Source organism: Lynx canadensis, chromosome D1 (assembly GCF_007474595.2).
Source record: "Lynx canadensis isolate LIC74 chromosome D1, mLynCan4.pri.v2, whole genome shotgun sequence".
Lineage (NCBI taxonomy): Eukaryota > Metazoa > Chordata > Mammalia > Carnivora > Felidae > Lynx > Lynx canadensis.
This window is the reverse complement of record NC_044312.2, coordinates 97,533,991-97,559,719: the sequence shown is the minus strand read 5'-3', so window position 1 is coordinate 97,559,719 and position 25,729 is coordinate 97,533,991. Positions and strand designations below refer to the sequence as shown.

The 25,729-nt window shown below is 57.6% G+C and overlaps 1 protein-coding gene across 3 annotated transcripts in view; it reads right to left on the bottom strand.

Annotated features, from left to right (window-relative positions):
• The window catches only part of TSPAN18 (tetraspanin 18), a 188,072-nt gene that overhangs the window by 3,099 nt on the left and 159,244 nt on the right, over positions 1 to 25,729 (bottom strand). For 2 of the 3 annotated variants that reach the window (XM_030332181.1, XM_030332182.1), the window contains 7 exons: positions 22,655 to 22,743; positions 15,354 to 15,426; positions 13,641 to 13,835; positions 7,256 to 7,330; positions 6,116 to 6,214; positions 5,390 to 5,572; positions 2,076 to 2,159 (listed from right to left, as the gene is read on the bottom strand). In XM_030332181.1, the coding sequence (XP_030188041.1) occupies positions 2,076 to 2,159; positions 5,390 to 5,572; positions 6,116 to 6,214; positions 7,256 to 7,330; positions 13,641 to 13,835; positions 15,354 to 15,416 (699 nt within the window). In that variant the 5' untranslated portion in view covers positions 15,417 to 15,426; positions 22,655 to 22,743. The remainder of the gene's footprint in view (positions 1 to 2,075; positions 2,160 to 5,389; positions 5,573 to 6,115; positions 6,215 to 7,255; positions 7,331 to 13,640; positions 13,836 to 15,353; positions 15,427 to 22,654; positions 22,744 to 25,729) is intronic. The other variant, XM_030332183.1, reaches the window with a different exon arrangement.

Sequence of the window (25,729 nt, the reverse complement as noted above, 5' to 3'; positions counted from 1 at the left end):
CCAGCCCTGCGCTGGGCTGTCCCACCCCGACAGGAAGTAGCCATCGGCCGAGGGACAGGAAGGGGGCCCACCCATCACTCAGCACCCTCCCGCAGTAGGGGTTCCTGACACTCCTTGGGGGCAAGCCCTCCGCATGGTCCCCTTTGTGCAATGTAGTCATGGAAAGAAGGGAGCTTTGGACGTGGGTTCAAATCCAGCTCCCCTATTTGCCAGCAGCAACCTTGGGCCCAACATGTCCCTTCTCTGGCCTAAGCATGTACTAGAGCTTACCACGTGCCGGGCACATTTCCAAGTGCTTTCCCAAACACCTTTTACAGAGCAGGAGGCAAGACACAGAGAGGTCATGCGACTCACCTAAGGTCACACAGCTGCAAGTGAGGGAGCTGGGGTTTGAGTCTAGGCATTCTGACCCCACAGCCTATCCTCCCAAGTCCCACACACTCCGCCTTCTAGCTCACAGGAGGGTGGTAAGATGAAATAGAAGGTCATCAATGACCCAACGAGGCCTGTTCTCTAGTAGATGATTAGTAGAAAGTTACCAGGATCATTATTAATAGGCAAGGGCGATGTAGCCCTTCCCAGAGTTGAGAGCACAGTCACGGAACACCTACCTAAGGGCCCTGGGGTGTTGGGGGCAGGCAGAGACCCAGATTCAGGGATGCCCCTCTGACCAGAATGGCCGATGCCCCCACGGTCAGGGCTCTTGCAAGTTGCACAAGGGACAGTCCCTAGAGCCCAGGCTCATGGCCAGATATCCGGGAGGGGAAGCGAGGCTGGGACAGGGATACAGTTAAGGTCCCTCCTCCCGGAGCAGGGTTCTGCCTCCCATAGGGGTCACAGCTGGGCTTGGGGGCTGGGGGTGAGGAGGACGGCGGATCAAGAATGCAGACATTGTCTAACGAGCCCCCCGCACCCCCGCCAGGCAAGCAGTCCCCATCCTCCGCAACCCCCACAATGCCAGGAGCAAGGACGGCCGGGGGGTGGGGGTGGTGGGGATAGGGACACGGTTAGCAGCGCCATCTTGCAGAGAAGTAATCTGTGGCTCAGAGGCCCTGTGTGGGGAGAGGCAGAGCCGGGAGTTGAAAAGAGTCCTTCCTGCGCGGGGCACACCCCCGCCATTTCCGCAGTCCCAGCGCAGATTTATCTGCTTCTCGCTCACGGTGTCCTCCCGCGAGAGAACTTCCCCTGGAGCGCTGCTGGCAAGCAGGGGCTCAATCTAGGCTTGCTGAATGAACGGATGAATGAATGAAGGACCCCTCCCGCTCCCCCATCCCCCATCCCCCACCCTGAAAGCTGCTCATGGTGCCGGGCATTCGAGACGTCCCCGAAAGGAGGGACGGGGAGGCTGGGGCTCCGGCCGCCTGACTTCGTTTCCCCGCTGGCCGAAGCCCGGGAGCGGTCCTTCCTGCAGATGGCCAAGCGTGGGCTATACGCGGTCAGTCCAAACTCCAGCAGTAGCGGGGGCTTGAGACCCAGGAAGGGGGCGGGGAGAAGGGAGGGGCAGCTCCGCTCCTCGGCTGCGGCGCCCCCTGGTGGCGGCGGCCGGAGTCTGCAGCTGCCTGCCTTTCGACGGGGGTTCCGGGACTGGGGCGAAAGGGTTAATCAAGACCGCCCTTGGGAGGTGGACAAGGCCTCACAGGTCCCGAACCACCCCCCCCCCACTCGCCCCCAACAAAGAGCCTGATCTAGAAGCACAAGCCACAGCCCTTTCCTCAAGGCAGCGGTGTTGATTCTCAGTTAAGAGTTCACTCTGGACCTTGGGGGACCTTGGGGGAGGATTAGGCAGAGAGGAACCGCGAGGGGGGCAGTGGGAGGAGGATGGGGGGGTGACTCTCGGAGCCTGCCCACTCACTGGTGGAGACTTGCTCGGATGAGACCAGAGTCCAACAGCGACTCGGGCAGCAGACAGGCACAGCGGGGCCTGTACTGTCCCTACAGCAGGGAGCCAATTTGGTCCTAGATTTAGAATGTGGAGACAGAGGTAGGCTGGGGGGTGCAGGGCACGGGGCATCTCCCCAAGACCCCGCGTGTGCCTTGCTTCCAGGGGACCCGCGGAAGTGGGGGCCTCTACTTACCTCTATGGCCAGCACCCCTATGGCGAGGGCTCCAGCCAGGTAGACGTAGGTTTCAAAGGTGTTGAGGATCACGGTGTAACAGCCCTGGGAGGGAAGGACCAGAGGTGAAGCCACAGCCGGAGAGACAGTGCAGAATCAGGACCGAGGTACGAAGCCTGGGAACTGGCACGTGACCGGCCCCACGGCTCAGGCAGCAGCAGACTTACCCTGTCAAATCCACGTTTGGTGGGGGTGGGGGGTGGGAGGGGGTGGGAGGCAGGAGGCCTCGGAACAGCAATCTGGCAGCAATACACCGGAGACCCTTGCGACCCTCGAGGTCCCCTCTAAACGGATGAATGCTTTCGCAAGCAGTCCTGGGCATATACGAACTGGGATAGAGGTGGATACAGACACACGGAGAACGTGGGTATGGTCCTGCTGACGCCCTCACCTCGGGTCCTCACTGTGCTCCAGCCCACCCCAGGGCCTTTGCACGTGCTGCTCTCACTCTCTGGCTTGGAACACTTTTCCCATGCCAGGAGGATGAGGGTGTAGCACTTTGTGTCAAGAGTCACAGCAGCACCCACACTCACAACCTGCCAGGAAACAGGTAGGGAGCGCTGGGGATAAAGCAGAGAAACAGTGATGCTGTGAGGAGAGAAGACTTAGTATCACCCCGGCAGATGGGGAGTATGTACGACTTCCTATTGGTGGTCACCACTCTGGCCTGGAGTCGCGTTCTAGCAAGGTCATCATCTACTGGGAAGCCCCCTGATTTGTTTCCAGCAGGGGAACATGTTCTTGACTTGCTTGGGGGCCATCTTGACCCAGGGAAGGCTGAGGAATGAGCTGGAGAAGCCGCCTTGGAGGGTCTGACTCATCCCAGTGGGGGAATCTGAGCACTCATCACAGGTCACCTTCTTTCGGGATTTCTTCATTTCTTTTCATCAGAGCTCAATGGTCAACGGCGGTGGGCTAATTCAACGTCCACAGACAGGGGCCTTCTGCCTTGGCCTCTGGTGGCCACGTAACTGAGTCCCGGCCATCAAGATCTATGCAGATGTCTACCGGGGCTTTCTGGGAAGGATGGTGTGCCGTTTGCCACCGTGGACTGATATGTACAAAGAAAGGCCACAAAGATCACAGAGACCAGGCTTTGACTGACAGGACAAAGCTACCAACTTCCAGAACTCTTGCTGTGTGTAAAACACAAAGGGAATTTGCATAAGCCTCTTTAACTGGGATTTCAAGTCCGTGCATTCAAGACATTTTGCTCACCGATTGTGATGGGGTGCAAGGCAAAGTCAGAAATGCACACCGGGCTTTAGGAAGGAGTCCTTCCACAGAGGCTTTTGAAAGGAAGAATGCCCAGGAGGGATGCGAGCATCTCAGAAAAGGATCCCAGAGGTCAATCTCGGGGGATCCTTATGAAGCACAGAGAAGAGTCAACATAAAGGGCTAATGTAGCTGCACAGGGACCTCCCCGATGAGCTGATTCCAAAGCCATGCCCAGGAGATGGAAGAAGGTGTCATGATCAAGGATGAGTCCAGAAATGGGCAGCCTCTGAGGATAAAGCCCGAAAGGAACAGGCCCCAGCAAAAGCCTCCCTGAATAACTGACAAGCGGCCTTAGGACACAGGTTTGGCTGTGGGCACCAGGAGGCCCAAACAGCAGTGCCTTCAACCAGCCAGAAGTTAATTTGTCTTTCATATTAAATCCCAAGCTCCGGTGGCCTGTCTGCTCCACGGAGTGGTCAGGGGCCCGGGCTCCTCTTGTGATGCTCTGACACCCTGGGGGGCCACCCTCTGCTGCCATGTCCCAGATGGCTGTCACCAGAGCTCCATTCCAGCCAGGGGGGGAAAGGAGTAGGGGTGGGCACAGTGCCTCCTCTTAAGGACCTAACACAAGTTGTACACATCACTTCTGCCCGCCTGTCCTTGGCTGCTGCGAGGTCACTTGGCCCAGCTGCAGGGCAGTAGGACGTGCTGCCTTTCCCTGGTGGTTATGGGGTCTAATAGACCCTGTCTTTCCGGGGAGAACGGCCAGCAGTGTGTGCCACAGCATGAGGAATCTGAGGTCCAGAGAGGGTGTCACAGCAGGCGGCAATCCAGGCCCGCCTGACATCAAAGCCTGAAAACCTCCCCCAGGCCCCCCTCCACATCCTAAAGCCTCCCCTCGAGGCTGAGACCCAGCCTCTCAGGGGCCCCGCTGCCCCAAGCTCACAGTGGCCTGACCCCCAGGGCCCTTGTGAATCCTCTGACATGACAGGGGCATGTGCAGGGGACAGGAGACGAGGTGCTGAGCTCCAAGCTGAATGGCCTCCTGGGTCGGCCAGGGTCAGGCCTCACGTCAGGCCCCTTCGTTGAGGCTCTAAGAAGCTTGCCCTGAGGCCCCCACCCCAGTCCCTTCTAGCTCCTGTCTAGGTTTTATTTTCTTTATAGCAATCATTACCACGTGAAAGTACGACTTAGTTTGCTAGACTGTGAGCCCCACAGGGACAGGGGCCTTGTCTCCTGTTCCCTGCTGTGTCCCCTGCATCTGCAACTCTCCCAGGAGATCCTCATCAAAAACCTAATCAAGGGAGGGGCATGGGGCAGGCACCGGGTTCATCCCTGCTCCCCTCTCCCACCCCCACCCCACCCCTGCCTTGCCTGGTCTCACACACACACACCCCAGGGGCTGGGGGCTCGGTGGGGGGAGAGCACTCGGCAGGAAGGAGGAATCAAGTACAAGGGCACTGTCCGTCTCACAGTGCGGGGGGGTCAGGGGGAGGTGGGGCAAAGCAGGGGCCAGAGAAGCCTCTTCCTGCAAGAAGAGGAAAGGGCTTCTTCCCAGACTGAGATCAAGTCCTTGGGTTGCAAGAGAAGCAGAGTCTGGTAGTTTCCCTGACCTTGGGGGTCGGGGGGAGGAGTCTTGCTCTCTCGGGGTCGGGAGGTGCTTCTAGACCCCATGTGTGTTTCCCCCAGAATCAGGGCTAAGGAGGGGCCCCCCGCTATGTAATTCAGGGGCTGACTCCCGACCTGCATTGTCGGAAGCTCGGGGAGTGCTCTGCCTGGAACACTGGAAAACTCCTACTCACCCTTTAACCCCAGACAAAACGCCCACCCCTCCGGCCTCTGCTATCGCTGGCCCATCTGCTCCCCTCGTCCTTCCTCTACTTTGGTTGGGCCCCAGGGGCTTGGATGGAGCTTCATCAGCCCCCATTCGGGAGTTGCACATGGCAGCGGACACTTCCAGAGGATTTCTGGGACGACTTCAGACCCTCTGTGCCGACGCAGCCACCTGCCCGGCTCTGGCCATCGCAGCCCCTGCCTGGAGGAGCAGGGCCCGGTACCTGCTTGTTCAGGAACAGGTCTCTTCCCAGAAGGCACTCCTCCCTGCTCAGCAGGACCCCATCCCGAGTCTGGGGCTCTCTCCGGCAGCAGGCCTCCGGGACCTCGGCACTGTCCAAAGTCAGCAGTCGGAAAACTGATGCGAACCTGAAATCTTCAGGCCCGTTGACCCCACAGCAACCAAACTAGGAGGAGAGCACAGGGACAGGGCTGGTGGGTGGGGGCTGGACCCAGGGGCAGAGATGGGCAGACAGCCACTCCCAAGGCCACCATCAGGCAGGGCGGTAGAGAGGGTCAAGACCAGCTTGGGTTCTATCTGCTCCTCCTGTGTGACCCTGGGAAAGTCACTCGACTTCTCTGAGCCTTCAGCGCCCTCATGTGTCAAGCAGAGGTGGAGGTGGCGATAACAACCCCTACCTCACGAGGCATCAGCACCCAATAAACTCCTGCTGCGATTACTGTCACTGACAATTACAGTTGTCTGAGGACTCAGGTCAGGGGTAGCAAACAGGTTTCAGCCGGAGCCTGGACTGCATTTGCTGGGCCGTTAGTAAGGGCCCAGAATGCTGTACGGATGCTGAGTCCCAGGCCAAGCCGGGCTCAGTGGGCCGGCCCTGACTGATCATGGATGCAGGCACTTGAGCAAAGCGGGCTCTGGAGGCCAGACACTGGGCGCCCTGGGCATCGTGGCTCTGAATGCTCACGGCATCCCTGGGGGAGTCACTCACCGTGATCATGACGGAGTTCCAGGTGGCAGAGAAGACGTCTGTGTCGTTGTTGCCCTGGTAGTGCTTGGTGAGCTCCTTGGTGAAGAACTCTCGGGTGAGCTGGGGGAAGAGGCAGAGGGCAGGCTAAGACCCCCGCCCAGCAGCTCGGTGCAGCCCCACCCGTCCAGGTCTCTTCAGCTGCTTCCGGAAGGGAGGGAAGGCCTGAGGGCCCAGCGCAGGGGATTCTCCTAACTTGGGGTGGCCCCTTAGTCCCCACTCCAGGGCCTGTGGCCTCCCCGTATCGGCTCACTGGCACGAAAGGGAAGCCTCCCCACACACCCCTCAGTGAGCCCGAGGCCAGGGCACGCTGGGAACCTCTCTCAGCCCCTGCGGCCATTTCTCAGATGCAGAGTTTATCCACGATGGGCAGCTTGCCATCCTGAGCTGTCCCCCAGAGCCGGGGGATCCCCTGGGTCCCAGCCCCGGGGTCCCAGCCCCTGAAGACACCACAGTGTGGAGCAGGGAGTCTGCAAATCCAGTTTCCAGAGGTGTCCTTGGAAGTTGCTCCTGCCCTCAAAATATTCTCCTGGGGTCTAACCACCCTCCTTCCCGCTGCAGTGACGGGGCGGGGCCCTGCGTGGTGCCCAGTCGGAGGCTCCCTTCCCTGCCCACATGGCTACCTCCTCCTCCTCTCTGTCCCCTGCTTGCCTCCTTGCCTCCCCCAGGCCGGCTTGCATCTCTTAGCCCCTAACCCCCTCCTCTCCAGGCCCCCTTTGGCTTCAGTGGCTGGTCCTATAGACTCAGGGGAGGGAGCTGGTACCCCTGGTGGCTGGAGTCCCTGGAATAAGGTGGCTAGTGGGGACAGTTTGTCCAAACTGGATACTGGCCAGGCCTCAAGAGAAAGTGCTCTGTTCTCCTGCACATCACTGGACCTGGGGGACAGCCTCTCTGACTGTCCTCAGACTGTCAAATGACTACTGCTGGGTACGGTGTGGAATGGAAGGTTCCAGAATCAGGTGTGGGGTTGTATCAGGTGCTTCGGAAGGGCGGAGACCCTTAAGGACCCTCCGATTCTGCCCTCTGGAAAAACTCTTGCAGGAAGAGGGTCGCTGGGGTTGTGGGGCCGCGAAGCGGGGCCGGGGCACGTGGGCCCGGACGTACGTTTTCCCTGAAGATGAAGGCCAGGATGGCCGCCGAGAGCTCCGCCAAGAAGATGATGAGGATGAACAGGAAGAACTGCAAAGACAAGAGGCAGGCTCGTGAGCCCTGAGGGCCACGGGGAGGGGCCCGGCGGCCGCTGGCAGACGCCCCCTTCCGCTTGTTACACAACTGACGAAATGCACCGGTTTTATGAGACTAAGGAACTTCACCACCATAGGTGCGACATTTTTTCGTAATAAGCATGCCCACAATCCATCTTTGGGGTCAGCAAGGCTGCAACACAAATACGGAAAAGTAAGCAAACAAATATGCCTTCTGCGTCAACAGCACCCCTTCGACGATACCCCTTGTTCAGCGTTCAGTGTGAGCGATGGCACCGGGCAGCCCCGGAAGGCGATCCGTGCTGACCTGGTGGGGCCCTGTCCATGTGGGTGGTACACGCTGTGGAAACCCTGGGTTCCCGGGGGACCCCGGACCGGCTCTCCACACCCTGCCAGCCCCAGCACCCCCTCTCCCTGTCTTGCGGTCTCTCGTTCCCAGGGGCAGAGGGAAGGTGATAGGGATCTTCAACCATGATAAAGGACTGAGATGGGAGGCGAGGTGATGCGTCCGTCAACATCCGAGAACCCAGGGCCGGAGGTGGAAGTCTGACGGACCCTTCTCTGCTCTACTCCTCGTATTTCTCGATGTTCCCCAAAGTATCCATAATGCCTCTTGTCTCGGGCCCTCACCCCCTGCACTCCCTGTCCCGGGAAGGCCCCTCCCTTCCTCACCCACCAGCTCCTCATTTTCCAGACCAGGTGGAGCCCAGCCCCTCGCCGGTGAGAAGCCTCTCCTGTCTCCTGCCTCCCTGACATCACAGGGCCCCGTGGACGTGTGTGCACAGCAGCGGCCACCCCCACCCCCCACCCCTCCACTAACATCAGCAGCACACCGCCAGCACAGGTGTGGGAGCATGGCTATCAGATGAACGAACACGTCCTTGAGTGACCCACTCACCATAATGACCTTGTTATCTGCTACATCTCAGACCCCGGCCATTACGGGCACCGTTTTGGCCGAAGGCTGCTGGCAGAAGAAACAGGAAATGACTTTGCCTCTGTTGCTCGGCGTTTCCAGTCTGTGATCACACAGTGTGGTCCTGCCGTTGTCAACCCACCTAGAGGCCACCAGCAGAGGACCCAGCCCCCAGTGCCCACGGAGACTCAGCCCGAGAATGCCTGAGCAAACCCTTCCTCTTCACCCAGCTGTCCCTTCTGGGCACCACACGACCTCTTCTCTCTCTGCTGGAGGGCATGCTTCAGGACTGGCCTGAGGGATTCTCCCGAACCCTGGGGGTCTGCTTCCGGAAGGTCAGCGGCAGGCTTGCTGGGGTCCGGGGGGCAGAGTTCCCTAACCGGAGGGGAGAGTCACAGAGGGCCTCTTGTGTCCCAGGCCGCGACAGCCACGGTCCATTCTGCAGCCCCACAGCCCCCACTACCACCAGAGGCTCTGCAGCCCCGTGACAGTGACAGAGGGCCCTGGCGGGGCTCCTGGCACTTCCATTTGGCTGGAGACGCACGGCCATCCGGCTCTGTTTCTCGTGGCCAGCGCGAGAGCCCCTCCCTGCCCCCTGCCCTCTTGGTGGAGTTGCCGGAAGTTCTCAAGCTGGCAAGGAGTAGCCCCAGAAACGGTTTCCATCCTCGGCGAGGCGACTGAGCTGGCCCTGGCTATCGATCACAGCTTAGACAGTTATAAAGTATGGATGAGACCGAGCTCGAGCATCGCGCACGCCGTGTGCCCATCGCGCTGGGAGTGTGCTGCCTTCCCGGATGACTTAGCAGGACCTCGCTTAGCTGGTGCAGGCACAGCGTACGGATGCTCAGATGGTGGCTCAGAACCAAGAGGCAGGCACGGCCTTCCTGAGGACAAGTGTGGGCAAGTTCTGAAAAAATAATAGTTGCTACCATCTATTGACAGCTCACCGTCTAGGCGCCGCGGATCTTAACGTGGCTCATTTCTTTGGACGCTCTTGGCAGCCTGGGGAAGCAGATGTTGTGACTGTCCACACCTCCGGCTTACCGAGGGGGAGACTGGGACCCCGAGGGGGTAGTACTATCACCAAGCTGGCCCAGCTGGTAGGCAGTGCACCTGGAGAAGCGTGGGAACTCTGATTCCAGAACACAGCCTCTGAACACCGTGTCACCCCAGACCCTGTAAGAGCCTCTAGGTCTTAAGACTTGACAGATAGCTGGGGCGCCTGGGTGACTCAGTCGGTCGAGCATCCGGCTTCGGCTCAGGTCATGATCTCGCAGTTTGTGGGTTCGAGCCCCGCATCGGGCTCTGTGCTGACAGCTCGGAGCCTGGAGCCTGTTTCTGATTCTGTGTCCCCCTCTCTCTCTGCCCCTCCCCTGCTTGCACTCTCTCTCCCTCTCAAAAATACACATTAAAAAAAATTTTTAGGACTTTTCAGATTGCCTGTAGGGTCTCTTGTGGACAACCCGATTCTTTGAGTTTCACATTTATCCAGTGGTTGCATGTGCTAGGAACAGAGTGAAGCAAGATGCTCATTTTCTCACTGAGCCACGATCACAACACCATGGCTGGGAAAGAGGTACCCTCACCTTCATGTTACATAGGAGGAGTCTAGGTTCAGAGATGTTAAGTAACTGCCCTCAGGTCACACAGCCAGGAAGTAGCAGAGCAGACACTGGAAGGTAGACTTTTCTGACTCCAAAGCCCATGCTCTTATCAGACCTCTAAGACCACTTCCTCTCTGTCCCTTCATTGCAGGGCTATTCACCGAGCACCTGCTTTGTGCCAGGCACGATGCGAGGTACTAGCAAACCACTATGCAGAAGGCAGATGTGGCCCCCAACTTCCTGCAGTGAACGTTGAGCCAAGGTTCATGACTCATGAGATGGAATTTAAGAATGAACCTAGTAACTTGAAGGAGGAAGGGGGCCTGTATATCTCCTTGCCTGGAGCAGGGTTTCATCAAGCGCAGGGACCGAGGGGCGATTTGAATGTGTGTGAGCAGGTCACCTGAAGCAAAGCAAGGGCTGAGGTGCCACTTCTGACAATCTGCCTTCTCCAGCATGAAGTCGCTTCCTCTTGCTGAACAGAGTTCCCATCTGGAGGGCCTTCCCCTGGACCTGGCCACGGGGCTTGTCCTGACGCCTCCCCGGGGCTTCCCATCTGGGGGCGAGGCCTTTCCCAGGGTTTTTGAGTTAATCTCACCTCATCCCATTTGCCTAAAGACACATTTGCCAGGAATTCCTGAGCATCAAATGTACACCACTTTGCTTAGGATTTTGGAAACACTAACCGAGGGACGGAAATGGCAATTTTGCCTACCTGCGAGCACTGCCAGGCTTTTCTAGCCCATCTGCCTACTGGCCCATCTACTCTCAGTTCTCATTCGAATAAATGTTGACCAAATTTACACGCTTTATGTGCCATTCAGCGCATTTATCTCTTCTAAATACACTCATTTCTTTTCGCTGTGCTCCTTTCCTAAAATTTAGCAAGCCTTTGCCAGAAAATATTTTTAAAAATTTCTGAATCTTTAAATAAATTGGTGAAGAACCGTCTGCAAATGACTCCTAGGTAAGCCACTACGGAAAAGGGATGCCACGAGATGTCCACTACAGGCGGAAACTGTCCCATTGTATGTGGAAATGCTGTGAAATTGATCAACGGGAGCGTTTGGAAACTGTATCTTTAGAGAAATTGATCAGTGGGTGACGCAGTCATTAGGTTCGTGGGTCGGCCGGGGGGTGATGGGGCCCTGGGGTTTCAGACTCAGAGCAGTGGGGAGGGGCAGCTCAGTTACCCCCACCCCCGGCCTCCTCCTCTGCTGCAGTGGCTGACATCACTTCCTCTTGGTCCTGTTCGTGACAAGTCTTGCCTCCCTCCCTGAAGGTGGAGGAGCAGGGGTCTCAGGATTCTCGAGGGAACCTGTAGAGAGACTCTGTGCCCCTCTTCAGCGGGAGCCACTGCATGGCCGGTCCAGGTTAGAAAACAGAAGTGGCTCTTCTTAATTTTTAGGTCATGAGGTCATGAATCTATTTGAAAACCTTCCTGAAGCTGTGGGGTCTGTCCCCAGAAACATGCATGTGCATACAAAACACACACACACACACACACACACACACACACACACACACACAGCACATATGTACACGCACACAAAGCCCTAACCTAATATTTTGTACATAATTTTAGGTGAATTTCAGACATGGGAGTCCATTTTAGGTGAGGGGCCCCTCGACTAGCCCTGGTCTGAGAGACAGGGGATCCCCCCCATGGGTCCAAGAGTACCCTGCTTCTTTTGGGGTGCCTGGGTGGCTCAGTCGGTTAAGCGTCCGATTTTGGCTCAGGTTGTGATCTCATGCTTCATGGGTTCGAGCCCTGTGTCGGGCCCTGTGCTGACAGCGCGGAGCCTGGAGCCCGTTTTGGATTCTGTGTCTCCTTCGTCTTTCTGCCCCTCCCCCGCTAGCACTCTGTCTCTTTGGGGGGCAGGGGGAAGAGTATTCTGCTTCTGACTTGCACTGTGGCCTCAAGCTAATAGGTGCTGGGCTTCAGAGAGAGGAGGAGGAGGAGGGATGGGAAGGGAGGGGGAGTGGGGAAGAAGGGAGGGGAGGGGAGGATTGGAAGATAGGAGGGAAGGGAAGGGGACACGGGGGAAGTAAGGAGAGAGGGGCAGAGACTAGGAGAGGGATAAGGAAAGGCAGCAGGAATAGAAAGCAAGAGATTAAGAAGCAGAGAGACGGAGGCAGAGAAAGATCAAGAAAAGAAAGAGAGGAATGTAGACAGAAAAGGAAGGAAGGAGAAGGTGGCAGAGGAGAGGGGTGGAAGGGGCTAATTTAAGGTTCCAAAGACCAGGCCCTGGCCACAGCTAGGACTCAGCTCCTCCTTGGGGGACTTGGAGTGCACCTCAGCTGGTCTCTGGGCTTGGTCTTCCCCCTTAAGCGCCAGGGACTGATGTATCCATTCACTGGCAGGCTCAGAGGCTGCCACTTCATGGGGAGGACTTTTGAGGGCCCCAGCCTGCTCCCAGTCCAGCACCCTGGCCTGGTCCCCTGTCTTGAGGTCAAGGATGAGCCCCAGGGGCTGAGGTGAGGGGGGAAAGGGAGGTGGGCCTCACCAGGGACCCATATCCCAGCTCCTTTTAAAGTCCCCTTGGGCTCCCAAGCCAACATTGGCACCGGCTGGCACTGCAGAAGGCAGCCCGCCAGGGGGCGCCCGCAGGTTTCTTTGTTTCTCTCCAAACGAAAAGTTTGCGGTGTTCAGGCTGCTGTAGGCCAAAGGGACCCAGGGCTCCCAAATCACACATTTCACTGCTGATTTCACTTCCTGTCTGGGATATGGGGAATGTCACCGTGACATGAATAGAGGCCACCCCATCTGTTCTGGTCTGGAGAGGAGGCATTGTGGCAAATCTCTGCTCGCCAAAGCGGCAGGAGCAGATAACCTTGCAAGGAAGTCCTTCAGCTGACCAGCCGCGCCTCCCCGTCGCCGGACTCCTGACCCCTCCATCCACTCACCCACGAGGGGCACCTGCACGCTGACCCATCCACACACACGCCTCATGGAGAAGGACTGGGCTCAAACTAGAAGCTCTCCAGGCCTGGGCGCCCACTGGACTTCACCGGGGAGGAAGGCCAGGAAAGTAGGCGCAGGCCCAAAGGACCCCCCGCCCACGGGAACACGGAAGGTCAGAGAAACAGAACGTCCACTGCTCGCCTCATTTGGCTCCAACCTATAGCTAAGCCGCCCCCTGATGAGCAAGCGAAGGCATTAAAGCTCAGAGAGGCTTAGAAACTAGGCCCGAGTCACATCATTAGTGAGGGGTCTGAGCAGGGTGTGCGCTCAAACCCAGGCCCGCCGCACGGCCGGCCACATGCCTGCCTGCCTGCCTGCCCCTGTGTGGCCTGCAATAGCCGTTCAGGGACCATTTATTTAACGAATAAAGAGACTTCAGAGGTCATATCACCTCTGTTTTAAAAGCGGAAATGCAAACGGCAAGAGACTCATCCAGTAGGTATCTCTCCTCTTTCACCAAGGAGTTATATATGTGAGTTCTCGGAAGCATCATGGTTAATGTTCTCAGTTGACTATGCCTTGGAGAAACCTGGCTGTTCAGACCTGGAGGCCAAGGCCACGCTCCATCTGAGGACAGCCGGCCCACACGGCAGGCATGGGCCCGTCGCAAGGACCAGGCTCCGAAAGCTGGGGCCACCAGTGCGAACAGAACAGGTTGGTGGCCTTCCCACTCCTGGAGGACAGCCTCCTAGGCTCGGACCTGGGTGTGACCTCCGAGTCCTCTGCAGTGTAGACACAGGGCCCCCCCACGCTCTGCCCCAGGGCACCCGCGGGTGGGGTGGGGGATGGGGCTACTCACAAACAGCAGCAGACACTTGTTCTCACGGACGGCCCCGCAGCAGCCCAGGAAGCCGAGCAGGAAAAGCAGGCCCCCCATGGCCAGGAGGATGTAGGCGCCCGTGATTAGCAGGGGGTTGGCGGCCACGATCTCCCGGAAGCCGGTGGGGTCCACCATGACCCAGATGCCGATGCCCAGCAGGCAGGCCCCACCCAGCTGCCCTCAGGGCCAGTCAGGAGGGAAGAGAAGAAACAGGCAGACACGGAGGTTAGACACTCCAAACATACACCATCCCTCTGAGCCAGGCCCCAGGGTGGAGCCGGCGAGCCCCAGTGAGCCCCAGAGAACCAGGCGGGAGCCCCATGCGCTGCGCGAACCAGTGTCCCAGCAATGCCTTTCTCTCGTTTGCGTTTTCCTGGATGCCCAGACTGTTAGTACATCCTCTAAACCCAATCTCTGACCCACGCCCCGACACAGGCTGCTGAGGACCATGTCACGTAGAATTTATTTGCCACTTTTTACATTGCCCTTGAATGTCAGAACTGCTGGATAATGAGGTCCTCTAGTCCAACCCTCTGATTCCAGAGGGCACCCTGTAGCCCCGCCCACCTGCTGGCAGCCCCCCAGGGCTCTGCTCAGGCCTCTGGCTTCTCCCAGGAGCAGAGCCACACCCTGAGCCCCCGCAGGTTGTCCTAACCCTGCCAAGACCCGGATGAGTGAAAGTCCACTGGTGCCGTCCAGGGCAGGGTCACTGTGAAAGAGAGCTTCCTTTCCGGTCAAGTCTGACTCTTTCTCTCCTCTCTCTCCATTTTGTAGCCATGTCAGCAACTCTCCTGGGTTCCCTCCCTTGCCCATAATCCTGAGGAGCAGGAAACAACCCTACAGACTTGAATTCCGGGCCCACCTTCCAAGCTCACACGTGGCTCTGGGGAACCTCTGGTCCCAGGGTGTGGCTCTGCTCCTGGGAGAAGCCAGAGGCCTGAGCGGAGCCCTGGGGGGCTGCCAGCAGGTGGGCGGGGCTACAAGGTGCTGGGATGGCCACCTGAGCACTCCGGGCCTCTCTGTGCCTTAAAGTAGAGAATCCATAGGCTGGATGCTAAGGACAGAGCTAAGCTATGGAGCGCTGGCACATTCCAGGCACTTTCTAAACTAATCGTGCTTAATTTTCACCAAACGCCTGTGGAGGCAGGGAATTAAGATACTGAGGTTCAGAGAGGTGAAGTGTGCTTCTGACCCCACAGCTGGTAAGATGCGGAGCCAGCTTGGAACCCCAGGCCCAGAGAGGTTTCAAATTACATCAGGTGGTTACATCAGCCCAGCGCATCCAGCCCGGATGTCCGCCACTGCGCCTCTGGGGGTCAGGGTGGAGCGGGGGCTCTCTGGCCTGCCCTCTGATCACCCCCATCTCCTCCTTCTCCCCGACTCTCCACAGGGGTCGGATCCCAAGGCGGCAGTCAGGGCTGAGGCCCCAAGCCTTTGTCAGAGACCTGAACCATCCCGGGGGTCATGGGCACAACATCCCTCCTGGGCCGGTGGGCTCTTTGCAGTGGGGTGGGCACTACCGGGGGCTTCTCATCCAGGAAGTTCTGGCTGGGCAGGTAGATTTGCTTCCAGCACTGGCCCCTGTGCCTGCCCCCAGGACTCAGTCCCGTGTGACTACTTCAAAGCAGTCGTCTGTTCCTTCCACCCAGCAGAGGCCCAGGGAGATCCCAGGCATGTTCTAGCAATACTTACAAATATGAAGAAATTGAAAACAAACATCAGATACTTCATGCAGCTCAGACAGTCGCCTTCCATGGTGTTCTACCTACAAAACAGCAAGGCCCCTCAGTTTTCCCACTGGGGGAACCCACCCCTGTCCCTTCCCCATGGGGGTTCCCAGTGGTCAGCCCTGCCCTTGCAGCAGGTGGAGGAAGAGGGAGACTGGTAATGACTTCCTCTCTCAGAGGCTGCTGGGGCCAGAGTTAGGAGTGAGACCTTGGAGAAGCCAGCCCGCCTGGGCTTAAGCCTGATGCCACCATTTATTTGCTCTGTGGCCTTGGGCAAATCACTCTACCTTTCTGAGTCTTGTTCTTTCCAACCTGACAACGGAGATTAAAACCAGAAGCTTCCTCCCAGCAGTATTGTGAGCAGGATACCAATCCAGGCCTCATAAACCTCCTACCACCCCACACACCCTCCAGCCCGAAGGACTGCCCGGGGCTGTTTCATGGTGCCAGTGAGGAGGGGTATCACAGGGGCAAAGGGATGTGGGCACATACCTGGGGGCCCAAGCCCTGTTCCTGGGGCCAAACCCTCCCCACACCCTGACTATTTCCAACCCGAGACCTACAGCATCCCACCTACCTAAGGAGCCTTCCCTAGCCCTACCTAAAGGTACGGCCCTGGTAGCGAGTCTCTGAATACAATTCTGTTCAGCCAGCATTAATTGTGCATCGACTGTGTGCCAGGCACTGGGGCTTGAAAGCCACAAGATGTAGCCCTTCCACATCCCCGGGGGGAGAAGCATCTGCTGTCATGGGTCAGACCTGTATTCAATATTGCCACACTTTCTTCACGACAGCCCCAGGGAGAGACTCTGATTCCCCCGGGGCAGGGATCAGAGGTCCAAGTGACAGGTGAGGAAACTAGGCTCGCGATGGAAATAGCAGGTCCAACGTCCCCCAGCTGGTAAGGGGCAGGGCTGGAGCTGAGCCAGTCCAGAGTCCCTCTTCAGGTGACCCCGGCAGGCGGTCTGTGCTTGTACAACATGACTTGGTGCAAAGGATCCTGGGAGTATGTGTTGGACGCGGACGAATACGGGGAAGATGGTGCTTCGTTACTTTCAACCGTTTCCCATCTTCCCTGTGGAGAGAGCCAGGGTCACTTTTCCTCACCCACAAAGTAAGGTTGACAATTCCTGTCTTAAGTGGTTACTGCGAGGTCTATGATGAATCATATTAATAATAGTAATCACCATTGGGGAGCCCCCGCTGTGTGCTAATATGGCCAAGCGTTTCACATATATTATCTCATTTAACTCTTGTAACAACCAATGAGGTGTGCGCACTGGTTAGGGCAAACTTTCACATTACCTGGCGAGGTGTATGTATGTAATGATCAGAGAGATTAAGGGATTTGCCCAAGGCCACGCAGCTTGTAGGAGGCAATGCTAAGATCTAACGCCGGAGCCCGTGTACGGTGCCTGGCGCACGGTGGGCGCCCAGCAAACCTGCCCCCTCGCTGCCCCAGACCACAATCCAACGCCCTCTCCAGCAAGGAAGGCCAACACCCTCACTGTCCAAGGAACAAAGTGGCCAGGGCCATGCGGCCCATTCCTCTTGGTGACCACAGGACCATGCCCCAAGCTGCATTTTGCTTTAGGCCAGAGGGTTTTTAAAGTGCATTTGAATCCACGGAGAGCAAAGCACAGGGGGCACCCACTGCTGGGGAAGGGCGTGCAGGAAAGGGTGGCGCCTTGCCTCTCTTCTCGTGGTTTCTGCTGACGTGCCAAGTGTTTGATCTCGGCTGAGCAGTGGCCATGGCACCACTCAGGCACCTGGGAGCCCGTGAGGAAGGTGCTGGGTTGGGCGGGCATGGGCCCTGGAGCCCTACGGCTTCCCGGCTGAAATGGCCCACCTCCTCCTGGCTGAACTGCTCGGCCTATTGTGCCAGATAAAAGACAGAACTGAGCAGGGGACACACAGGCAGGGCACTGAGCATCAGAACCAGACGTGCCTTCTTTACTGGGTGGCAGAAACCAACACATCAGGTCACACAACGATGAGCCCAAGGCCACTCCAAGAGAAAAATCAGGGAGTGAACCTCCAGGCTCAAAGCCTTTGTCCTTCCAAAGGCGCTCCAAGGGCTTTTCTTAGATTGGGTGAGAGGAAAAGGGAAACACAGGGTTCCTGGGGTCACCTGGTCAGTCTCTACCGCTGCGAATAATGACATTACTGAGCATTTAGTATGTGCAAAGCTCCACCCTAAACATTGGATGTGTATGAACTCACAACAACGTACGAAACAAGTACGATCATCACCCTAATGATGGGAAACTGAGAGAGGGAAACTGAGAGCATAGAGAGGCTAGGTGACTTGCCTGAGATTGCAGCTAGTGAGTGGTGAAGCCAAGATTTGAACCCCGGCAGTCCAATTTGGATGGAGTGTGTGTATGCATGTGCGCGGGAGGGGGGATGATTCTTCTTTACTTCACTGAGCTGTGGCCTGAGTTTATGCAGTGTCATCTGCCTCCAAAGCTGGAATCCGGTGACATCATCCACTCTATTCCGTGCATCTTGCAAGTGCCTCCAGCGTCAGTCCTACTCCTGGCCCCATCCTCTCTCAGTCAGATGCTGTCAGTCTTGGCCCCGTCACCCTACCTCCAGCCACTCCCCTTCCAGCCAGTTGCCTCCAGAGGGACCTTTCCACAAGGCACATCTAGCCACACCACGCCCCTGCGAAGCACCTGGCCTCTCCAGGAGACCAGCCACCCCCTAACTACGGGCTGCAAGGTCCTCCAAGGCTCCCAAGGCCACTTTTGGTTCTCCCTTGACTGCCCCGTCGCCAACAATCAAAGCAGTGTCCCCAAAGCTCACTTAGTGCCTCCACGCACGCCGATCTCTTCTGTTGGAACCGCTTTTCCACCTCGTCCCTTCCCGCTTAATCCCTGTTCATCTCTCAAGGCATCACCTCCTTTAGGAAGCCTTCCCTGATTCTCCCCATCCTGTCCCTGCTTTCGCAGGAGCTCCCATGGTCTCTGCTGACCTCCACCCCTGCCCCCACCATGCTGTGTACCATCATGTCATCAGCCAATGTTCCTGTGAGCTCCCAGAGGCATGGGACAGCAGCCGTGCCCTCCTCCTGGGACACAGCAGGGATTGGTACATGGTTTGGACTGCATGAAAACCCGCCACATAGCAAACGTTGATTAAACAGCACGTGCAGGAAGCTTGGTGCTGGGCTAAGGGCTTTGCGTGCGTGGGGTCGCTGTGTCCTCTCTACCCCCGATATTTAGAAAGAGGGGGCGTGAGGACTCACACAGCAGCGGGCTCCCAACTCCTGCACCTCCTTTCCTCTCTCTGCTGTGCCCTCTCCAGAGTGAGGACAGTCCCCATGTGACTTCTTTTGATGCCCCATTTGCTCGCCTTTCTCTCTAGATCTTCTTGAGGCCAGAAAGCCCAGAAGGTTGCTTAGCCAGCCTGCCTTCTGACCGGTCCATGCCAGTGCCTGCCAGCTGCCGGACATCTTCATCACCATCCTTGACTGTGGGTCGTTTTTGTCGCTTCCATCATCCCTGCCTCCAGAGCAGTTCTCCAGGATGCCATCTCCGGGCCAACTCACGCCCAGGCCAGCCACGCCCCTCCTCCGTCTCCAGCCTTCTAGAAGCAGCATCTAACCCGCATCTAAACATAGTGGCCTCTGGAGTCAAACACACCTGGGCTCCAGTCCTGGCTCTTCATCTTTCTACCTCTGTGTCTCTGGTAAGTGACCTACCCTCCGGGAGCCTCAGTTTCCTCATCTGCAAAAATGGGCATGTAGGACCTGCATCGTGGCATGTTGTGAGAGTTAAGTGAGAAGTCCCGTGAAAGGGCTCCCCACTGCACCTGGCCCGGGGCAGAGTGGACTGCTCTCACCATGACCACCCCAGCTCTGCAGCTGGACGTGACCACCGGGCCGCTGTTACTCCTGACCCCAGGATCCCCGGGACAATGACCTGAACCCTAGGCACTGCGGTCCAACCCCCTCTCCCTTCGGCACTAGGCTGACTCAACCCCGCACATGTGCTGAGACCCTGTGCTCTTTGAAAAGGGGCAAGGGGACAGAAAATAGTATTTGTTCAGCACTGACTCCTTGCCAGCCACATGCCACGTCCACGCAGTGGCTGCCCTGACTCAACAGCCCCGTGATGCGGGGAGCGCAAAGACGAGGGCACCGGGGCTCAGGGAAGTGAAGTGACCTGCCCGACATCCCAGAGCTTATACGCACGCCACTCAGCCCACTCCAGATCCTGTGTTCCTCCTGGTCCAGGGGCAGCTTTCAGATAGGGAGAGGGGCAGAAGGAGCACTGGACTAGGAGTCCAGAGTCCCAGTCTCCTGTTCTGCAAGTCACTTCCTTTCTCCGGCCTCAGCATCTTCCTCTGCGAAACGACGGAACAGGAGTTTGATGACTCATCAGTTCCCTCCGTCAGGCTTGAACTGGATGGGCCTTTGGAGGGCAGAAGGAGCGATCCCACTAAGATGCTGAAAGTCTGCAGGAGGCCAGGTTCCAGCGGCCCCTCCCTGGCCCACCCAGGCAACGCTGCTCTCCAGGGCGGGATCTGGCCTCGGCTGGCTCTGGCTTTTTAGCAATTAAGGGGCATAATAAATATGGCAGCTCATAAACAGACTACCTGTATTTATTACGTACCACATTCGGTACAGATCACATCTACTGGGTAGCTTGCGGAGTGCAGGGCTCCCAAACAAATGCAATGAAAGGAGCGTGTCTCCTGGGAAGAGCCTCTGACAACCTCGAAGGTGAGGCAGGTAGGAAAATAGATGACGTGCGCCGGAGAGCAGACGGAGATACAGAGACCCAGGTCCAGGGCAGGGTCCGTGGCTGGAGAGACGGCCTTGGTGCCTGACCAAGGATCAGAAGCCCGGCCCTGCCAGGCTTAGCGGGTGCCCTGGGGCAAGTTCCTAAACTGCACGCATCTAAATTCCCTCGTCTTTAAAATCAGTATAAACACAATGCTTCCCTCACAACGCATGGAAAATGCTGAGTGCAGGATTCGACACGTGGGGGCTAACGATAGCAGGGGCTGGTAACAGCCGGAGCAGCTCAAATTCTTAGCGTGTGCCAAGGACCACGCACAGTCTCAAGCCTCGGGAAGCTCCAGGATAGAGGTGATGCCGTCTCCGTTTATCAGGTGAGGGAGCTGAGGCTCAGACGGGTGCCATCACTCATCCAAGGTCACAAAGCGCACAAGCGCCCGAGCCAGGACGCGAACCCAGGTCTCTCTTTAATCTGGAGCCACAACTCTCCAACATCATTTCACACCTCCTGCGCCACCTCATGTCCTACCGCTCAGGGCGACCAGCCTTTGGGGGCCATCATCCGCCGCCAGGCTGAAGTCAAAAGGCCACTGCCTGCCAGCTCCACCTGCCACGAGGGGTTTCTGAATGTGGGACACACCTCCTCAGCCAACTGGCCGGACACGAGGGGCGGACCAGGGAGCCTCCAGTCCCCGCCCGGACCTGGCTGTTAGCTCCACTCACCCACAGAGCCTTTTGGAAGTTAAGCGCATCATAGCCCAGTTCCCTAACTTGCCTCAAAGGAGGGTGGGGCGCATAGTTTCTGGAAGGGGGGGGCTGAGAAGAATCTTGAGCCTATGAAGTCCCAGGGCTTAACTGATGTTCAAAAGGCACTCATGAAGGAGACCGGGGGTCCCTCTGCTGAAGGGACATGACGCACCCTCCCTGGGGCCAGGGCTGACAGGCCCACTGACATTTCCCCATTCCACTGAGGGGACGGGGACCGGGAGGGCAGAGCATCGGTGTGGGTGGGGGCTGTGGGGTCAGACCGGGCTTGGTCCTTCCGCTTTCCAGCCTCATGGACCTCGGACACGTCGCGTAACTTCTCTGGGCCTTTGCGTTCACGTTGGCAAAATGGGGCCAGAAATGCTGACGTCGTCAGGAAACTGTGCGGCCTGAAGACTGAATGGTATTCTAGAGAGAGCTCTTTATGCCATGCCTGACGCTCCGTGGCTCTGCCCCTTATCTCCTGCCTGCTGCGCAGCCGCGAGGCGGCTCCTCTCGCTGACCCTCCCAGACGCCAGTACACCGAGTTCTCAGGACACGGGAGGGTCCTGATGCGGAGGATTTCTGAATGGGGAGAACGGTTCTCAAACTGGGTTCCCCGGGGCTAGCACTCTCTTAAAGCTATTTTCAGGGTTTCCATGAACACCTCAGGAATCACCCCCTCACCCCGGGGCCGGCTCCGGGGTCTGCCCCCAGGGTGAGCATGGGTGGGGGGCCTGCTGCCCTGGATCTCAGGTCACGGTGGCACCTGTCACGGTGCCCCCTCGCTTGGCCAGCTGAGGGCTCTGGGCTTACAGACAGGCGTGTTATCATTCAGCACGACCCCCAGAGGCAACCGACTGTTTCTTGTGCGACAAAACCAGGTGTGTCAGACCTTTCCGACCGGTCGGAAACTTTTCTCCGACACTCCCCCTTGTGTCACCATTGCTTTAGAATCTGGGGCTGGAGTAATTTATGTCACCGGCATTTCAATAAAGAAGTGCTCGGTCATGAGAAGGGAGGCACTGAGTGGCCTGATCCCCTCACTTCGGAGATGAGAAAACAGGCTGAGAGATGGAAAAGGGGTGTGGCTAAGCTATCACACCGGTTAGTGATGGAGGTGAGCCTAGGGCGCTGGCCTTGAAGCCCAGGTCAGGGCCCCGTGGATGCACTGCCTACTCGGTGTTGTCCTTATTTGTTTTGGTAGCACGTACCTTCCCTTGCTAGAAGGCATGCTTCATAAAGGCATGGACTGGGGCGCCTGGGTGGCTCAGTCGTTAAGCGTCTGATTTCGGCTCAGGTCATGATCTCACGGTCTGTGAGTTCGAGCCCCGCGTCGGGCTCTGTGCTGACAGCTCAGAGCCTGGAGCCTGCTTCTGATTCTGTGTCTCCCTCTCTCTCTGCCCCTCCCCAACTTATACTCTGTCTCTCTCAAAAATAAATAAATGTTAAAAGATATACATATATAAAGGCTTAGGCTTGTTTTGTTCACTGCCATATTCCTAGTGTCCAGAGCTGGGCCTGGCGCATAGTGGGGCCTCAATTAGTACGTCGGAAGGAATGAATAGAGGGAAAAAGAAAAGGCAGAGACCGGTACAGATCTGCAAATCAGAGAAGCAGACCAAGACGAGTCAGAAAGAGGGAAAGACGGAGAAAGACAGCGAGAAGTGACACAGGAAGAGACAGACTGAGGAAGAGCTGGAGGGGGGACGGATGGGGGCCAGTGTCGGGGGGACAGGGCAGAGGGGCCCACAGAGGGAGCATCAGGTACTGACTTGTCACCTGGGCAGGTCTTTCGGCGTCAGCAAGTCAGAGTCTCCGGTCGGAGGGGTTCTGGTGTGTTCTTTTATTGGCCCAGCTCGTCCTAGAAGAGAAAATATTCAATTACTATAGGAAGTCAATAAGCAGCAGCCGCGTTCAAGAAGCTGTTTATGAAAACCTGCCCTAAGGACGCACACAGGGCGAGCGCCTCGCTAATCCGGGCCCATCAGCGCTAATGAAAAGCTCTCGGCATCTGCATCCGGGCCCACTCCAGCTGGGGAGGCCCGCACGGGGTGCCCGCCCTCTGCCCAGACGGCAGCTCCCGGGTCCCCACAGGAGCTGTATGGGGGACCACATCTTTAAGAGCCTTTCAGTTTCCGGCATGGGCTTCGTCTATGCGGATGTACTGCGTGTGGCTGATGAGCTGAGAGGAGGCAGTGGGTGTGGTGGCCCACACGCCTGGATGCCACACGGATGCCACCTGGGCACCTGCGGTGATGCCTCAGCAGAGACTGCCGGCAGGGCCCTGTTCATCAAACTCCCTCCCCAGAAATCCGAACTCCCGAGAGAGAAATCTGATGCCGGAAAGGGTTCCTTAGCCTCACATAAGGATTTGCCAGAAGGCTCCTTTAGAGAGCCACATCCCAGCAGCGGAAACGAGGGTTTGGTTTCAGTAGCCAAATGGGCCCAGATGGAGGCTCGTGTTCTACCACACCTGTGGGCACCTCCCCGGCCGGGTCCTGCCCAAGGAGGATGCAGAAAAACGAGGCCGGGGAAGCTTGGGCCTCGGTGGGCGTTCTTGCGGGGAGGAAGGGGGAGATTCGGTGGGGGGGGGGGTCTCAGGCGCCAGTTCAGATTCCATCCCGTTCATATGGGGTGGTGGCTGCAAGATTCCTCTCCATCCATCCATGCACCTGCTCAGGAGACACGGATTGGCACCTACCACGTGCTGGGTGCCGTGTTAGGAAACGGGGTTGCAAGTAAGCTCACCCTCATCAGGGGATGGCGTTAGGGAATGGAGAGGCCGGTAAGCTCGCCCCTGTGTTCGGAGGAAGAGATCAGAGGACACAGAGAAAGGGATGACGATGGGGCTGGGGACCCGCAGGAAGGTGAGCTAACTGCCCATTGGCATAACTCCACTGGGGGCAGTAGGGAGGTTTCACGGGGAAAGGGTGGCGCGGGTGAGCAAGTCTTGAGGAAGTGTGGAGGTGAGGCTGGGCAGACTGAGGAAAGGCAAGAGGAGGGGCCTCCCTCCCGAGAGCCCCCTGGTGCCCCTGTTTGGCCTAAACACACACACACACACACACACACACACACACACACACACACACACGGCAGACTCGTCCACTGCCTGCCTCTGTGTCTGCCGCGAAGCTGTGGGCTACACGCTCACATGCATGAGCTCACTGGGTGCTCCCAACACCTGGAAGGAGCGATCACACCAGCATCGCCATTTGCCGAGAGGAAGCCAAGCCCTGGAGAGGAAACGGCTTGTCCAGCATCACACAGCTAGGAAGGGAGGGAGCCCGCATGCAGACCCAGGAGTCAGGATCGGACCCAGCGCTGGGAGAAAGTGCTTTATCCGCCCACGTGTGAGAACACTGAAGCCTCATAGCAGCCGTGCTAAGAGGACTACCGGCCCATTTACAGAAGGAAACTGAGATGTACAGACGTAAGTGGCAAAGCTGAGCATCCTCCCGAGATCCCAGGAGATTCCAGGCAAGATGTCAGAAAAGCCGTGCGGGGGGCCAGGGAGGGGAGGGGCAGAAGCCCAGCCCCATCTGGCCTAAACGGTGATGAATCCCCTGAAATCGGCCGTGGGGGTGAGGGAAGGTTCTACGTACTCTGCCCCCTAGCCGGCAGGACACTACCAGCAGGGTGGACACAAGAGGGCTGGCGGGGGGCAGGGAGAAGCCCCCCAGGGCCAGGCAAGGTCCAAGAAGCTCTGGAACTTTGTGGGGGGATGGGTCACTGGGCAAGATAAAGCCAACGCAGGCTCCTTTCTAGAGCTAGGGTCTCTGCGGTCCTGGGGAGAGGGGCTATAATGCAGGCCTGGCCCTGGGGCTCAGGGACACGGGGGAGGAGTCAATCTTCCCCTCCCCTTGTTTCTCCCCTGCCCCAGACCAGCCCTGGTCCCCCACCATCACCATTCCTGCCCAGCCTCCCAGGCTGGCAGCTGCCCTGAGCTCATCTTCCTCTGGACACTGAGGCTGGGACGAGACACCCGGCTGACACACAAGGCCCGCCCAGCGACAAGGAGGAGGCACTGAACTCCGTTTGGCATCTCTCAGCCTCTTCTCCACTGGATATCCCCACCCATCGTATGCCGGCTCCTGGGCTGAAACGGGCTTACCCCTCTTTCGAGTTCCAACCGCTCTGAACAACCTCCCGTCTTTGTCCTTCTTGCTCCCCCAGCCCCTGGCCTGGCTCCTGTTTTCGGACACAGCAACGAGCTGTATTAAGGGGAAGCTGGCAAAGGGCAGCCGAGGCGATGACTTCCACACGCACCCCATCGCTGCCGGGACGGCACCTGCCTTGGCCAGCTCCCTTGAGACCTTCAGAAAGTCACTACCCTCGCTGAGACGCCAGGCTCTCCTCTGAAAACCGTGATCCTCAAGTTTGAAGCCAAAGGTGGTTGTAAGAATTCATGATATGAAGCGCATGAAATTAATTGATAGGATTTGGAAACCTGCGAAGCGCTCTTCCCACGGGGAGCTGTTATTATCAGCAGCATCACATGTTGGAAATAAGAGGATGCCCAAACCACATCCCCCAGTTATCAGTGGGGGTGGGCATGGGGGAGAACCATGGGCATATGGCTCGGTCAGGACGGATATAAACATCTTTCCCCTAAGTGGCCTCAAATTCAAAATAACTGCTACAATTTTGTGATGACCGACCTAACAATAACTAATAGTATTGAGTGTTATCCATGTAGCAGGCTCTGTTCAGCATTTCTCCTGCATTTTCTTGTGTACCCCCATCTAGGGGGAGGCACCACTATGTTTGTTTGTTTGTTTCTTTCTTTCTTTCTCTTTCCTTCCTCCCTCCCTTTTTTCTTTCTCTCTTTCTTTCTTTCTTTTCTTTCT